This window comes from Marmota monax, unplaced genomic scaffold (assembly GCF_021218885.2).
Source record: "Marmota monax isolate L192 unplaced genomic scaffold, Marmota_monax_Labrador192_F-V1.1 WCK01_AAM20220418_F8-fsc00014, whole genome shotgun sequence".
Lineage (NCBI taxonomy): Eukaryota > Metazoa > Chordata > Mammalia > Rodentia > Sciuridae > Marmota > Marmota monax.
Genome location: NW_026695222.1, coordinates 22,616,242 through 22,634,144, shown reverse-complemented (window position 1 = coordinate 22,634,144; position 17,903 = coordinate 22,616,242). Strand labels below are relative to the sequence as shown.

The following is a 17,903-nucleotide window of genomic DNA, read 5'->3' as shown; positions in this document are numbered from 1 at the left end:
TGACAATTATTTGCTCCTCATTTTTGGGACAAAGTTGGGTTCTGTGGGAAGCAGAGTTGGAGAGGGAGGTTAGTGTTTATTAGGAAGCTTTTGAGGATGTGCACCTGGTCCAGTAGCTGTGGAAGGGTCAGAGAGCAGATAGAGGATAATTTGAGCTTTGATGCAGACCCGAGGACCTCCTTGGCCAAGTCCAAGGGGAGACTCTGGGGCTAAAATGAACCATTAGAGTCGGCCAAGGGCAGGGGTGGCCGAGCCTTTATGCCCCTGCCTCTGTCGTCACTGGATGTGCAGCACCTTGAGAATGGCAAACCTGGAGCAAAGCTACTCTCTGCTGCTGAGGCGATCCCTGGAGGAGTGACAGCTGGAGGCTGTGGACAGAAGTGCCCAGCAGATGGGCAACCCGACCTTCTGTTGAGAGGAACCTGTGCAGTGCACTACAGGGGCCACCTCGACCCTTTAGACCAGGAACTCCTCAAGGGAAGGAAGCCTGCACTCAGCATCTGCGTCTCTGGTCCATGTCATCATGCTGGTGCAGGAACAGCTGATGGCATAGGATGGGGGTGGAAGGGATCGAAGCCAGGGGATCCAGAATCGCTACACAGGTTGAGAAGTTTGGCACACAACCATTGTCTCTGAGTTTTGGCTCTGGGCCCTAATCTACTAATTTTGGCCAAGACAAGGAGGAAGCAGGGCGTATCTCAACCCTTGGTTTAGGTGGTGAAGGGGGGATAAAAATCAGAAAATCCTGAGAAGTGGAGAGAAGATTAGGTCCGTGTTTTTGAAAGGAGATAGTAGGCACAACAGAGGTGCAGGGCTCAGAACTCTACTCTGGGTGCTCACAGTCCATGGTGGAAATGGACTTCAAGACCCTTTGGGAATTCCAGCCTCTTACATAAGCAAAAGGCCACATCACTGATGACCAGGGGGAATTGTCCCTGGCCCTAGGGCTAACTGGAATATGCAAGACAAACATTGAACCAACCACCTGTACTGTGCCCCAAAGTTAAGGTGGGACTCTAACCCTTTCCTGTCCCTCCAGAGGAGGTCTGAGGTCTGTCCCAACCTCAAACGGGACAGACAACCCTTTATAGCACTAACAGGACTTTCTCGGGCACTCGGGGTTCCATTGTGTTCCTCCCACCCTTTCTTTTTACATCTTGCTGGAGGCTGAAACTCACAAACATAACCAGGCAGAAGTTAGCAGGCGGGCACGGTTGCGCTTTGCATCCCGGAAGGTGTAGTTTGCACAAGGGGGTGCTGTAGGTGGGCTGGTGGGAATGCTTCTGAGGATAGGGGTTTTCATGGACACCATCTGTTCTCGATGTCAGAGAATCAGACAGTAAGCGTGGGCAAGGATCCCACCACCGTCCTTCTGCATCTAATCATAGTCCATACTAATAGTGATAGCTAACGTTTATTAAGAACGTGGCATCTGCTGGAGCTGTTCTGGGCCAGGGGTTGGCAAGCTGTAGCACCCGGGCTGCCTCTGTTGCCTGTTTTATAAGGCTTTCTAGAACACAGCCTCATCTATTCATGCATCTACTGTCTACCCTGACTCTCATGTCCCAAGAGCAGAATTGAGTTGTTGTGACAAGGACAAGAACTTTATATGCTGCAAGTCCTAAAATATTTCCTCTCTGGTCTTTTTTTGGGGCCCCTGCTCTGAGCCCTGACATACATTAACTCAGTGGAGGATTCTGATCATCCTTAGAGGTTGGTCTTTTTATTATCTCCATTTTACAGATTGAGAAACAAAGACAGAGAAAGTCTAAGTAATTTTCCCAGGAATGCACCTGAGGAGACAGACGGCAGAGCTGGGGTTTGGTGGTGGGAGTCTGGCTCCAGAGCCTGCATCTTAGTTGCCGTGCTGTGTCTCCAAATCCAAACCCACACGATCAGAGAATCTTCAGTGCATTAGGAATCAGGGTGTGAGATGTGCCTGTCCACCTGCTTCCCAAGGAGAGGCTCTGACAGACCAGGGACAAGCCTGGTCCTCTGGCTGGATGGGCAGAGCAGGACTCGAACTGGTCCATGGGACTTAGAAGGGAACAGGTTGAGACTCAAGAAATTGAGTCAGAGCCACACCATCTATAAGCCATGTAGTAGGATGGGAAATGCAGGGCTCAGGACGTATACCATTCACAGATCCTGCCTGGGGAAACCATCATTTCAGAAATACTTCAGAGCACCGACAGAGGAGCTGCAATCAGGAACTGGAAATGGGGAAATCATGGGATAAAAAGGCTAGCGGGCCTCCCCAGGCGGCATCTACGGGCGTCCTGTTCAACTCATTCCAAAGCTCCCGAGGAGAGTCTTCATCTCACAAACTGTCTCTGATTAAGTGTCTGGCCTGCTTTGTTCCCATCTGTATTCCCAGAGCCTGCAACAACTGCCTGTATTCCAACTGCCTGGAGTGTGATACCAGGCATGCAATGTCCACTTGCTATAGGACAGCAGAACATCCGCGGCCGGCAGCCCCATGGCACGGGGGCCAGCTCCTGCCCCAGGCGCATCGGGTACAGTAGCTTCAGTGCAAACACGGCCTCGATAAACTGTCACCCTCATGAAGTCTCTTGCTCAGGAAACGTTTGCTAACTTTGGCCACAAGCACCGTGACATGCCACTAGTCCTGAGAAAGCACTAATAGGAAATGAGACCTGCTTCAGGACACGGGTGTGGTCATCTCCCTGTGCTGGGTGATGGCCTCCGCCTTCAACCTTTCTGTTTTCCCCTCTCTGTAGCACTTTTTAATTTGAAACAATATCACACCATGCCCCCTCCATGCCTCATTCACAGTTCTCCTAGGCCCCCCTGGGGGAGGGTATGGCCCTGAGCCGGAATCACTGGGGTCCTTATACAAAGGGGAAGCACCCAGGGAGAACGCCATGCCGATCTGAGAGCAGGGATCTAGGGACGGGGCCCTGTGTCTGCAAGCTGAGGGACACCAAGATCGTCAGCCCCCCACCAGAAGCTAGGGACAGGCATACAGCACATTCCCCTGCAGCCCTCAGAAGGAACCCACCCTAGTGACATGTCGATCTCAGGTTTCTGGCTTCCAGGACTGTGAGGGGGTCAGCTGCTGTTTGCCACCAGTCAGTTTGTGACAGTTTGTGGGTGCGGGGCTGGGACGTGAATCACTGGCCAGTGCTGCGTGTTAGAGCTGCCTCTGCGACACTGGTTCATCTTGTTGGGCCCCGTTTTTCCATCTGGGTCCAGGCTGCACCATGGAGCTGGGGTGCAGCCCACGGGTGGCTGTCCTTAGTGGTCTGCTGGGCTGGAAGGGGGTGGACAGTAACAAGAGGGAGGGTAGCTGGGGACCGTGGGTGCCTGCATCGTGGTCAAGGTGAGGAGTAGAAAGTGGGATTTTGGTAGAAAAGGGGACAAGGAAGGGGTTGGGGATGAGCTATGGGAGAAGAAAGACTGAAACAGGAAAGCAGCTCTGCTGTGGGGAGTCTGGGGGCAGGATGAGGAAGGGAGGACGGGGCGGGTGGGGGGAGAATGAGAATTTCAGGATGAAGTCCTGAAGGATGTCCAGGGGTTCAGGGACTTGATGCCAGGACCCCCCAGTGACAGCCATGGAGACATCCTGGTGGCTTCAAGGTCTCAAGGAGGACTGGGAGACTCCATTTCTGGTTGTTCTTTCTCCCCCTGTTCTTCTCTCCCTGCTTCTGACACTCCAGGGCAGCCTGGTCCCTCCTCAGCCGTGAACTCCCAGCTCCCAGCTGGACCTTGGGGCTGGTGAATGGAGTCCTTCCTGGAGTGTGGGTGGGTAGGCAGTTTCAAGAGGCAGTGGAGTGTAGGGGTCAAGAACACAGGCTCTGGGCCCGTGTTGCAGCGTGTCCCTTCACAGGACACAGGAACAGCAGTGGACAGGAGCTGGCGTGAGCCCCTGGATTACGCTGATGGATGCAGATAGACCCAGAATCCAGCAACCTGTTTCCAAAAACATGGTTCTCAAACTTGAGTATTCATGAGCCTCGCCTGGAGGCCTTGTTACACCCAGAGGGCTGGCCCCTGCCCAGAGTGTCCTTTCAGGCAGTCTAGGTTGGGGCCTGAGGGCTGTTTTAGAGCAAGTTCCCAGGAGATGCTGCTGCAGCTGGTTCAGGACCCACTTGGAGAACCACTGTAGAGAGGTGTTCCTTGGGGTCAACTGGGGGGAAATGTCCCACGTCTTCCTGGTGCCTCCCCGGGCCACTGCCTGCGTGGACCTGCCTTACCATACTGATTTGTATGGTCAGCTGTCTTACTTAAGAAATCCACACTAGGACTCAGAGGCTCTGTTCCTGTTGCCAATGATCATGACACCTAACATTCACACAGATCTTCCTATATGTTTGGCAATATTCTCAGCATGTAAGATATAAAAACACCTTTAATCCTCATAACAACCTATGAGGCAGGTACTTCTTTTACTTTCTTTACCTCCATTTTACAGATGAAGAAATCAAGGCTCCGAGAGGTTAAGTGACAGAGCTGGGATTTGATCTGGCACTCCGAATCGGGAAGCTATGCTCTTATCCTACATTGTTCTATGCTTCCTGCAGGACGAAAGAGAGAAGAAATGACCCCCGTGATGCCGGCCAAGCTATTTGGCCTCTCTCTGCCCTCATTCTTACTCAAAGGAAAAAAAAAATGTTTCCTGTCTTACATGGAAAAAATACCTTTAGATTAAAAAAATAAGCTGTCAGGATTAATTGGATAACAGCTGTCAAAGACTTGTAGCTCCTTAGAGGATGGTAAAAGAGGAGGAATAATTATTGTGCTATTTTCTATGCAGACCCTAGTACATTGGGGGAGTCAATAAGTGTCTAATGATATTCTTGGTAATTAGCAATGATGGAAGAGAGAGGCTCAGACCAGAGGAGGGGGCTTGCTGGGGTGGGGCAGCAGAGAGCTTTCATGATTACTGGCCTGTGGCTAGAGGCCTCCTGTCCCCGAGGGAGGTGGGCAAGGCATGGCCCAGGCTAAGAGGGGTCTCTTAAAGCCAGGGAGCATTGTGGTGGCCCTGGAAGAGGGCAGTACCCCTTATTGATTTGCCCAAGTTTCTGGGCTCCTGGCCTGTCAGGATCAGGCAATTAGAGACCAACTGGTCCAGAAGAGGGTTCTCAAAATGTAACCCGTGATCAGCTGTCTTGACTTTACTTAGAAACTTACTAGAAGTGCAAATTTTTATACTCCAAACCTATTGGTGGTGGGGCCCAGCAACCAGCAAACGTAAACAAGACTTACAGGTGATTCTGGTGCAGCTACAGTCTTGTGACTACTTTAGAGAAAAAATAGCCCTGACCTTGGAGTTCGACACATCTCAGTTTGAAAGTTGGCACGATATCTTGTGGCTGTGTGACTTTGGACAACTCACTGCACCTTTCTGAGTTTTAAGTTCCTCATCTAAAAACTTGGGGGTGGGAGTTTAGGGAGGAGGCTCTAAAGCACTTGCTCTATTTACAATTACTTCTTCCACAGTATAGACGTTGTCTTCTTGGCTTTGAAACAGGATATTTTATCTGCCTAGAACATTCTTTCTTTTGCCCCTTCATCTGTCTGACACCTACATAACCTCAGGCCTCAGCATAGAGTTTATTTCTCTAGCAAGTTTTTTTTTTTTTTTTTAATACCTACTTCCCCCAAAACAAGTCTAAGTTAGATACCCTTTGGCTTATTTTAAAACTTCACCATTCTTGTGATTGCGTTGAACTTTTCTGTGATTTCTGCAAAGACAACAAGTTTCCCATGTTGACGACTGTGTTTCTACAGTGTCAGACACACAGTAGGTGTCCTGGTAACCTTGGAAGTTAGGATGGATTATGTTAAATGCACAGAGTGCTTGGTTCTGGGGGATTGCATGAGGAAACAGATGGAGGGATTGGTCTGTATGCAGGGTGCTGTGTTGGGGAGGGCCGGCAGGGACCTGCAGACTTGGGGTTCAGGGACAGGTGATGGGAGAAGGGAAGCCCACGGCTTGAGGATTTGGGGACCACCTTCAGCAGATCTCCACGGGCTGAGCAGCCCACCTGACACAGGATGAGGCAGTGTGGGGCAGTCACCTCAGCGTGCTCTCCTGATGGAGAAGGAAATGGTGTCATGGAATCTGTCCTGAGTGCCTGGGGAGAAGCCCATCCTGGCACCACCAGGCCAGGTGGTCTGCAAAGCTCAGAGTAGCTCCCAGCCTTATTTACTGATTTTTTTCATCTTGGATAGGGTTATGGGACTCTTTGAGCAATAGATGGATCCTCTTCCAGAAGGGTGTGTGTGTGGGGGGGTGGGGGTGCATAGAAACACAAACCCCGCACCCTTGACCTTGCCACTACTCTCTGGGTCCATGACCAGTGACCAGGTTGCTTTCAGACCCAGCTGTTTTAGGGCTGATAAAAGCAGCAGGTGAGCAGAAAAGTGGACTGTGATGCCGCACGTCTCTCAGAGCCCTGGCATTTGAAAGCTGGAGAAATAATAGCAATGACCCAATTTAGTAATGCGAAGGCAAGACGGCACTATTTTAACTGGCTTACTCATCTCTTCGTTTTGTGTGAGGTTTTTTTTTTTTTTTTTTTTTTGCCTCCTTCTCTCCCTTTCCATTTGTGTCTTTCCCCATTGCAAATATACGAGGTAATAATTCAGTATTTTCTATGGAGCATGGCAAACAGGCTATATATAAGACAGAGTTGAACATTCTGTGAGTGTAATTGGAGCATAAATGTAACTAATCAAAATATTATCATGCCAACGGATGTGTGAAGAGCTGGGAGATTTGAAAAAAATATATATTTTAGTTCCGTGTCATTTCAATTTTGAGCTGTAGAAGCAAAGGACTCAGCCCAATGAATGTCAGGAACAATTTGGGGCCTGACAGTGTCCCAGCAGCCCTGTAGTTCCCTCTGCTCTTAATATGGCAGTGGCCTTGCCAATGGATTTGATGTTTGTTCTTTCCTCCCACTCTTTGCCCCTCTTCCAACCTGCACCAGCTCCCCAGGGCAAGGCCAATTTGTGATCATTCCTTGCCACCAAATACTCGTGGCATAGAGGCTAGGAGCTAAATGATACTTGGAACTTCCTGGGTTGAAATCTGGGTCCTGCTCCTAGCTGTGTGGCTTTGAGAAAGTTACTTCATCTCTGTGTCTCAGTTTCTCATTGGGAAGAGGAGGATAATGCTAGTGACTATTTTGTAGGGCTGATGTTGGATTCAGTGAATATAAGTAAATCTTGGGAGCGTGTGTTTGCCATTATTGCTATGAGGAGCAGGTTTGTTATAGAGAGAGGGGACCTCTGTGGGAACATAGAAGATGTGGTATTCCTTCAGGAAGAACACAGGACAAAGGTCTCTGTTCCCCGCCCCTTCTGTAGAAGGAGGTAGGTAGAAGATCCAAGCCAGCGCTCCTTCCTACCACACAGTGGCTACATATGACTGTAAAGTCTTGGAAGTGTGGACTTCTACAGCTAGAAATGAAACTGGAGTTTGAGACTGAACTGCCTTCTCTGCTTCTGCGGGTGGGTGGAGCCGGCAAGCTGCAGGCCTCTGTAGCCCAAAAAGCCTGCTTTAGTGCCAGCAGCTGCACAGCAGGGGATACCTACCAGCTTCAGCTTCAGGAGTCACAGATGGCAAAGCCGATTCTCCTCCACAGGCATTGAGTGGCGCGTCGTAGCTCTAAGTGGGGGCCACGTCCCCCGTGTTGGAGCAGACTCTAGCAGCTCACTGCCAATTCCTTCCCGGGTTCTTGTCTCACAAATCTGAAGAATAAAATTCACGAGACAATGGAAGGCAAGAGGGAAAGGAGTAGGATTTATTCAAGTGTTAAGAACAGAAACAGAACTCCTGGAGAGGCCAGGGGGGTGCCCACAGGGGGATGCCATCTGAGGGTGGTGGTCTAGGGGTTTGCGTAGGACTTGGCTCAATGCTATTGGTCCAAACTTATGCTGATCAGGCTTTGGAAAAGTACCAATGCTGTTAGTCCAAATGTATGCTAAACAGCATTTGGAAAAGTACTGTTGGCCCAAACTTATGTTAATTGAGTTCTGGAAAAGTACTAATGCTGTCAGTTAACCCTGAGTCCGAGCCTCCATTGGGGTCTGTCCCACTTCCATTTTCTTGCCACTGGTGGGAAGAGGAAACTTGAGGTCCTTGAATCATGGATGCTCAAGGGTTTCAGGGTGTAGTGCTGTGTGGAGCGGGTGTCCCCACCAGACATGGATGCAGCCACCACAGGGTGATAGGTTGGTGTGCCCTGGATTGCCTCAGTCCCAGCTTGCCATGCCCACCGGGGCCACAGCTCCACAGCTCTGGGACAGGGACTTGGCTTCAGAAGGAACTTGAGCCATTCTATCTGCACACCTGTTTTACAGGTAGAGAAACAGGGAATTCTTGCTCACAGAGGCACCATGTGGCTAAATGGCTTCACTGGAGGGGCAGGGAGTTGAGGGAGAGTGACTTCAGTTCAGTCTTGACCTTGCCCAGGGATTTGTGAACTACAAAGAGAAAATCAGACAAAGAAAGCTTTGCCTCACAGTTGAGGGATCCGAGTTCTTTCTACGGCTTTTCCTCCTATGAGGTCTGTTTTTCCCTCCTGGGATGTCGAGGTGTTATGTTGCCATATCGAGGAGGCCATCTATGGAGTTAAAGAGGAGGAGAATGCAGGCCTGGTCAGTGTCAGAGTATTGTTGCTGGGTCTCTTCCATGACAAGATCTTGGTAAGGATTAGAATGTGGAAGGGAATTCTCTTTGGTCATCGTTGCTGTTGTCTGTGAAGGTATGCAAGTTGTTAAAAGGCTGGCAGCGGTTTCCATGTCGTCCCTGATCTTCCTGATCTTCCCCCTCTTCTCTCGTGCTTCCTGGCTCCGTGTACTTTCTGCCCACTGTACCTCGTTTCTTCTGCCTCACTATGTCCCCTGTTCCTGCCTCCTACATCTCCTTTCCTCTTTCTTCTTCTCCCTCCTCTCCTCCTCCTCTTCTTTTCCATTGCTCTTCTCTTATGGTTTGGATATGAAGTGTCCACCAAAGACTCTGCATTGGGACCTGGCCCTCAGAGTTGCAAGGTTCACAGGTGGGGCTTTTAGGAAGTGATGGGATCATAGGGTTTGAACTCTTCAGTGGATAAACCCATAGCTCCCCCGGGAGGGAGGTGGTGGAATTCACGGGTGGTGGGGCTTAGCTGGAGGAAGCAGGTCTCTGGGGATGCCCCCAGGGAGCTCTATCTTGTCCTTGGCCCCTTCCTTTCTCTTTATCTCTGTTTTCCAGCTCTATCACCTGACTGCTTTCCCCTATCCAGCCCATCCTCTTCCGCCACGATGTTAGTCTTACCCTCAGGCCCAAAGCAATGGAGCAGCCAACTCTGGACTTAACCCTCGGAAACTGGGGCTAAAGTAAATCTTCCCTTTTTCAAGGTGCTTTTGTCAGGTCCTCTGGTCACAGTGACAAAAAGCTAGTACCCTCTTCTGTTTTCTCCTTCTCCTCCCCTCTCTTTTCTTTCTTTATTTCGCACTTTTGTCCCCTTCATCTTTTTCTCAGGAAGGGGGAAGGATGTGGGGTCTCTGGCTTCTGGAGAAAGGCTCACCTGCAGAGGGGCCCCTGCTGGCTCTGCGTTGAGCTCTTCCATCAGTGCTGTCCCCTGAGTTTCATCCCAGTTTTAACCTGCATTATCCACACCTACGTGGATTATCAGATAATCTTGGAAAATTGCCTTAACAAATTTGCATATGAAATGCTTAGACCCCAACTTATTGGTCTGAATGAATGATTATAGAAATACTCATTATTCGTTCACACAAACTGACTGACAAAATGTTCACATGTTCAGCTCCTTTGAAATTTCAGGATCTATTTTCCTCATTTTAAATAGTTATTATGTATCCATTAAGCTGTAATTAACACCTCCCCCCTTTTTTAGTGTATTAAAAAAGAAGCATATTTCTTTCCCTTTTTTTTTTTTTTGGATACATGGTAATTAGATTGCTTTCACAGATATTATGGATAATGTTGAATGATGTGTTTGTTACTATGGCTATTGGTTTATTGTTGTGTTTTTGATTGGCTTAATGATTATTCATTTTCATGGTAGTACTGGTTGCTCTAAGTAGTTCTTTTGCACATACATTTTCTTACTTGACAGTTCGTCATGTCTTTTGATGCTTCTGTGCCCCTTGCCTTTTTATCTTTTTGCAACCAGACAGCTTAATTTTCATCATATGGGCTTTTAAATTAGGCCTTGTCTAAAATAGCAATAATGGAAGTATGCACTGTGAGGTATAGGGACAGTATTGAAGGAATAGCTGATCTCTGAGCATTAGTGACAGCCACACAGAATAAGTGGCACTTAAGTAGTTTGGGCTGAGGAACACAGGTTTCAGGAAGGGCATCCCCTGAGCAAAATCTTAATAGTGTGGAAGTGCATAGGATGTTCCGAGTGTGTATGAGTTTCCTATTGCTGCTGCAACAAATCAGCACAAATTCAGTGGCTAAAAACAATATCAATGCCTGGCAAGCAGAGACCTCAGGAAATACTAGCTGTTGTAAGCTGCTTTGGGCCATTGTCATCTGCTGCTCACCACTTATTATAAAATAAACATTTGTTGAGTCAACTGCTGTTTTTCATTTAATATTTACTGAAATGAACCAAAATTCCAATGTGTGTCTTTCATGATCCCATTTCGCACCTGAGGACATTGAGGCTCAAGAAGTTGTATTGCTCAAAATCACGCAACTGAGAGTTGGGACTGAAAGCCAGTGTTCTTGACTGAGGATCCAGGACTCCCTTGCTCCATGCCACCATAGCTGCTTGGCTCTTGGCAGCGTTTGGGGCCCACCAAATCCATGCAGGTCCTGGTGCTGGAAGCTGGCGGGGCCACCTGTCTGCAGTGACGGCTCCGCGTACTCAGAGCTCCAGGTCCTCAGCTGCCAGTCGCCTGAGCACACTCATGTAATCTTAATGAACAATGTGCAAAGCCATTAAAAACTCAATTAGGACTTTCTTTTTACTGCCGACGTGAGGAAATGCAATCCTGAGGTGCTCATGTGTAAACACAATAGCCACCATCTGCTACAGAGAAGCGTTTTGCTTCCAAAAAGGGGAACTGTGTCGCGCACACATCAGTAACGGGGCGCTTATCGGGACGTTATTATGCACGGAGGGGAAAAATGCAGAATTTATGGCCAGCCAGAGAGTACTTCCTGGTTTAATTCCATAGTTTTCAGTGTTATGTATAATAACTATGAAGAAACTAATGCTGTTTTATGTTCCTTATCACGTTAGTGGATTTTTTTTTTTTAAGGCGAAGGGAAAAGAATGTATTTACAGTCTTCCTCTTTCTTGTTTTTGACTGATCTTGGCGTAATGACCGGCTCATTTTTGATCTCTAGGAAACTGACAGCCCGGGGATGATATTAATTATGCCAACCTGTTGATCAAAGAGGGCCCCACTGAGCCGCTGCTGTACAAGGGCTTTCGCTCCCGAGCAGTCCCTGAAATGGCAGGCTGCTCAATTTGGAGACAGGGCTTTCTGCTTCTGGAGGGTGTGGCCAGACCTCTGGAAGGCTGGCTACAGGTGGAGGGGCCACAGAAGTCCCATCCCACCTCCCCTAAAACACTGCACTCGCATTGCTGGCTGCTTACTTAGCTTCCTAATTCGGAGCCTTAGCACATGCCACTCTTGCTATTTCGAATGCCTCCCAGGCTGCCACCCAGTGTTCCTGCTCTTAATGATGTCCCCATTTTCAGCATCTTGCAGATTTGCTTTGTAACTGTTTCATATCTTATCGCCTTAAATTAAGGGACTCATAGGAAACAGTGACTCTACCACAGTGCCAAACCATAATGATAATGCAAGCTGTAGAAAGAGTCAACTTCAAAATATCAGTGACTTCTTTACTTAACGTCTAGGATGAGAGTTCCTGATAGTTAGATGGCCCTGTCTTTCAGGGAACCTGACTCCTTTCAATATGGCTCTTCCCTTCCTCCTCTGGCTCCTGAAATCCTGAACATTCATCTGGAGATGGGAAAAGAGGAAGGACCAGTGATTCTCACACTTTAATGTGCATACAGATCACCTGGGGATTTTGATGAAATGTAATTCAGTTTTAACAGGCTTGGGGTAGGGCTGAGATTCTCATTTCTTACAAGCCCCTAGGTGATGCTGAGGCTGCTGAGCCAAAGGCCATCGTCTGAGAGACAAGAAGATGAAGGATGGAGTGTGGGGGAGGGAGGCAGGAGGCTTTCATGGACCAGGCCTGGAAGAGGCACACATCACACTCACGCCCCTTGTCTGACTCCCAGTGGGATGGCTGTGTGGGAACCCTCATAGGGAGGGGCCAACTCCACCTCCTTAGTGAGCCCATCCTGCTACTGAGGCTGGGATGTAAAGAAATGGAACATGAGCTGGTGGAAGGAAAGCCTTCCCAGGTCTCTCCGCTGTGGATCGTAAGAAGCCAAGGATGCTTTTGCAGCTGGTGTGAATTGGCAGGAGATGGGAGCTAAAGTGTGCATGTGAGAACCACGGGATCCACACTGGAGAGAACAGGCACACCTGGCTTCTCAGGCCAACTTCCCTACTGGGAGACATGCTGCTGCTTGCTGGCAGGAGCAGTCACCCACCCTTGGTGAGCCTTGTGTGTCATGACTCGACTCCAAGGACCCCTATGGGATTTAGACCAGCAGGCTTGTCTCTGAGCCTCAATTCCCCCCTTCAGTGGTTTCTTCTTTACTGTTTTGCTGGGAGGTTATGATAATTAGATAATCTAGATGACATGTGACAGGACACATAAGTTACTACCAAGCCATAAGGACCCTTCACTCTCTTGGAGACATTTGATGCACATCAGGTGGCTAATACCCCACGAGGTGCATGAATTTTTGCAATGGCCAGATGGTAAAAATTTGATAGCAATTAATTCAGGTTTCTCTGTCCTTGTCACCTTGTTTCATGTTGGCTTCTTTTTGGTATGTGCGCACCTAGCTGGCTTAGGCAGACATCCCAGTGAGACAGCTCTGGCCCTAGGAATCTGGTCAGCATCAGTTACTGCTGCTCTGAACACTAGCTCAGAGGGGAGAAATGCAGGAAGCCTAGATTGGCCTCAAGTCTAGGACATTTCTTTAATGCAGCTTTGTGAGTAATAATATTGAGGTTTCCAACTCAGTCTTCTCTCCTGTGTCCATCTAAATTAATTCAGAACTCAGAGGAGAACATTTGTTACCTTCTAGAACCCCAACAAGGTACAGATTTCTCAGAACTAATATACAGGGAGTTGTTGGTCTTTCTGGTATTAGGATGAAAGAATGAGGTGCTTTCTTGCTATTGAAGTAGCTAGCTCACCTGGACTGGGGATAAGGATTCATTCTGCATGAAGGTTTCACTGGTTAAGAGGAGATTTCAAAGCAATGATGAATTTTTAGGTGGAAACATTCATCCCAGAATCACTTGAGCTTGTCCACTGAATTTTATGATAAGTTTATTTTGTAGAATCGCAAGACTCTAAGTCCCATTGCTCAGCCTTCCACGTGGCTTGTGAAGTTTCCTTAGGCAGTGTCTCAGTGGTCTAGGCTGTGTTCAGCCACCTGTGGTGATGGGGGCTCATCTTGTCTCTGGAAGGTGGATCCCATTTGCGCTAGCTTCACTCATTAGAAAGCCCTTCACTTGTTGAACTAAGATGTGCCTCCTCATGGTGTAGCCCTGAGCCTGCCCTGTCAATTAGCTGTTGCTACAGTCATGCTGGATAACAATCCAAGAGGACAATGAACGAAAGACAGTGAGCATTTATTCTTGTGTTCCTGGATCTGTGCATGGATTGTGGGTTGGCTTGTCTGGGCTGGGCTGGGCTTGTGGGCCACGTGACTGTGCTTCTAGCTGTGACTTGGCTCTTCACCATTGAGTTCAAGTCTTCTCCATGTGTGTGTTTTCTTGATCACCAGCTGAGAAGGGCAGTGGCCACCTGGGGCACATTCTTCTCATGGAAGGTGGCAGTAGTCCAAGAGGTCAAGCACATTGGAAGCCTCTGCTTGAATCCTTCTATTAACATCCTGTTGACCAAATTGAATACCTGGTGAAGGCCAGTGTCTACAGGTGGAGACACATTCTCTGCTTCTCCTGAGAGGAACTGCAGAGCCAAAGGCAAAAGGCTTGGATCCGGGGAGTGATTCAGGGGCTCTGGAAATAACCATGTCATTTGTCTAAGCCACTCAAAAAAAGAGGACCAATTCTTTCTCTATGGTACCTGCTTTAATGTTTGGAAATAGTACTTATGTTTTGTGCAAATAGTAATAATAGCATAAACTTTAAAGTTAGAATCTGGTCTCTTTGTGTCCAAGGGGCCCAAGGAAAGTCATTCAATCTTTAAGGAAAATGAGTGTCTTCTATCTCCCAGCATCACTCTGAAGATTAAATTGAAAATATATATGAAGACGACACCTAATATTGTCACTGGTACTCTGTTAAGTGCTTAGGGGTTTTACTTTCCCATTCCTCCTGAACATCATCCATTTGGTTCTCCCATTTCTTCAGGGGCTTGATAGCTTGCTCTCATGTACCCTGCTTTTATATGCTGTCCTCTAATGTGGGGGTCCCTGTACTGAATGCAAGACTCCAGGTGGAATCTCTTGGAACAGTGGCTCCCCAAGTTCACAGGGTGTTATTTTTTCTTATTTTACCTGCAGAGGTTCCAGTTAACTAACTTCTTAGGTTTTTATTCCGTGTTTCTTCCAAAGAGCTGCACACTGTAATGTTTCTCTTGTACATGTTTATAGATTGTCTACTTTGTAGAAAGGCTTCCTATATGTTATCCATTCCCTTAATTCTTAAAACCTCATAGGGCAGGGAGAGGGCTAGGAATAGGAAAGACAGTGGAACGAATTTGACATAACTTTCTTATGTACATATATAAATACACCCCAGTGAATCTCCACATCTGTACATCCACAGGATTGGGATCCTAATTAGAATAAGATATACTCCCTGTTTGTATAAATATGTCAAAATAGACTCTACTGTCATGTATAACTAAAAAAGAACAAATAAAAATAAAACCAATCAAAGGGAGATCCTTAGAGAAATGGTGCAATGGTGTGGGAGTCAGGGAGGAAGGGGGAAGTGCTGGGGATGATATTGGTTAAATTATATTGTTACGTTCTGTGCATGCACGAATATGTAACAACAAATCCCTTTAATATGTATAATTATGACACACAGTAAAAAAGGTGGGGAGCAAACCCCTTATGGTGAGTAGGGAGTTCTAGCTCCAAATATAGACAAAGATACTCATGTTCAGAGGAGATACAGCTCTTAGGTTGCCCTAACTCTGCCTCCTGGAGTGACTTCAGCTCTAGCCACCCTGTGGCCACCATGTGTGGGCGTGACTGATTTTCAAAAGGATTTTCTTTCTCTCTCCTTGTCTCTGCTTCCCACCCCTTTGTGGGTCTCCAGGGTCCTTCATGATGGTGAATAGCTCTGGGAGGGCATCTGGCCAGAAGGCCCACCTTCTCCTGCCGACCTTGAAGGAGAATGATACCCACTGCATCGATTTCCATTACTACTTCTCCAGCCGTGACCGGTCCAGCCCAGGGGCCTTGAATGTCTACGTGAAGGTCAATGGCGGGCCCCAGGGGAACCCGGTCTGGAATGTGTCTGGGGTCGTCACCGAGGGCTGGGTGAAGGCAGAGCTGGCCATCAGCACCTTCTGGCCACATTTCTATCAGGTATGACATTTTACCATGGTTTGATGTTTTTAAAGTCATGATAATATACCTGTATACCTCTTGCTTCTGACAGTGGTTAGGTCTGGGAATGACTTGACTTCTTCACTCACTCATTCAACTTGTGTTTACTGGGCTTCTCCTCCTACTCAGGCCTTGAGGATGCCGAGGTGACCCAGTATAGCCCCTGCCTCTCCAAAGGTCCTGGTCTGGAGGAGGAAACTGATGTGTCTGTAAACAACTGCCGCACAGCAGGATGCACATGGCTTCTCAGGGTGCTGGAGGAGTGTCCCCTTGAAGCCTTTTAAAATGCCTGCCACAACCTGAAGAGGGAGATGACATCACTGTCCCCATTCTGTAAATGAAAGGATAGAAGTTCAAAGAGCGGAGATAACTAGTCACAGATCATCCCTGGGGAAGGGGCTGATGGTGGGAAAGGCACTCAGGATGGCTTCTAAGTTGGGCTGAGTCTTGGATGAATAAAATACATTGGAAAAGGGAGGGAGGAACACTTGAGCCCTCAGGGACAGTGCAGTGGGTTGGAGAGGTAAGTGAGGGATTGCGGCAGGGTCTGCAGACCTTAAGATCTTTCAAGGAACATTGCAAAGGAGATCAGCCTGCAGGACAGCTGGGCCTTGGGTGGACGCATGCTGGGCTTAGGAGTCAGAACACACTCTCTATTCTAGACAGTACTGCTCAGACCACCAGGGGGCATGGGCCTCTTCTCCCAACTCATTATGGGCCAACATGCTTATAAATCACAATTAAAAAAAAAAAAAGCCACAGGAGGTCTAGATCATTCCATCAGTTTCTAAACGCCTCTGTCTCCTTCCCTGCTTCTCCTCACTGTGGACTCATACACAGTGCGCAGACCAGCACCACATGGACCCTCTTGGAGGAACACATCTATCTGGTTGTTTTAGCCCAAGAGCGTGGAAGGTATTTTTCTTTCTTTTAAAAATGCAAAGTTATTAAGGTAAAGATGACATATCATAAAACCCACCCATTTTAAGTGTATAACCCAATGGTTTTTAGTCAACTTACTGGGTGGTGTGACTATCACCGTAAACCACTTTCAGAACACTTCCATCACCTGAGTTAAGATCCATTTTACCCATCTGCAGTCAATTCCCATTCCTGTCCTTGCAAGGTTTTAAATAAGAAGGTGGCATAGACCTGCATTTGGAGAAATTTCTCCAGTTTCTGAAGCAGTAGATTGACCCGAGGGTGGTAAGACTAGTAGCCGGGGCTCCTTAGGACATCTTCCAGTTCCACTCCCACGGTGGCACTTCCAGATGTTAATATCAGGAATCTGCTTATCTATTGAGTTCGCCTGTTGAGTGTACATTATGAGATGATTCAAGTTTTGATTTCCCCTTTGCCTTGGCAACTAGAAATCAGAATTTAATACTCAATTACCTTCAGTACTTAGCTTGGATTTTTGCTGTATTATTTTCATTTTTGTCTTCAATGGCTCGTGATTACTTTTAGAATAATTTGCTGTCCTTTGTTATGCCTTTCCTGAAATTCCTTTTAGAAGCAGGGAAGTCATCACAGTGGTGGTGGTAGTGGTGGTGGTGATGCTGGTGAGGCTGCACGAGGTTGAGCATGCCCACCATCTGTTGAGTGTCCATCATGCTCCAGGCTCAGTGGGAAATATTCTGCATACATTGACTTGTTTAGTGCTCTGAATGATCCCAGGAGGCAGGCACTACTGTGCCCATTTTTTAGATAGTGAAACTGAGCCTCAGAAATAGTGAATGGGGACACAAGCTCACATGGGGTGCTACCTTGTTTTATGCCTCATATTCTGTCCAATTACATTTTAGAAGTCGTGTTGAAAAAGCAAAAAGAAACTAGTCAAGTTAATTTTGATAACATATTTTACTTAACCCAATATATCCAAAATACTATGACTTCAACATGTAATCAATCTACACAGTTATTAAGGAGCCATTTTACGTTGTTTCTTTGTATGTCTCATTCAAATCTCATTTCAAATGCTACGTTTTCATTGGAAATACTGATCTGCATGTAGATTTCATAAAATTTACCATTGCAGAGGAGGATTCAGATACACAAGTTGCTCCAAAACATACTTTAAAAAAAAGTTTTTTAATAACTGAAGCAAGTATCAGTTTTTTAAAAAATTGAATTTAAAGTAATTAAAGTAGAACGAAGCCCAAATAATCCAGTTTCCCAGTCTCACTAGCCACATATCAATAACCACATGTGATA

The 17,903-nt window shown here is 47.3% G+C and overlaps 1 protein-coding gene across 6 annotated transcripts in view; it reads left to right on the top strand.

Moving 5' to 3' along the window:
• The window catches only part of Ptprt (protein tyrosine phosphatase receptor type T), a 1,068,074-nt gene that overhangs the window by 324,378 nt on the left and 725,793 nt on the right, over window positions 1-17,903 (top strand). For all 6 annotated transcript variants that reach the window (XM_058575678.1, XM_058575677.1, XM_058575682.1 and 3 more), the window contains exon 3: window positions 15,397-15,668. In XM_058575678.1, coding sequence (XP_058431661.1) covers window positions 15,397-15,668 — 272 coding nt within the window. The remainder of the gene's footprint in view (window positions 1-15,396; window positions 15,669-17,903) is intronic.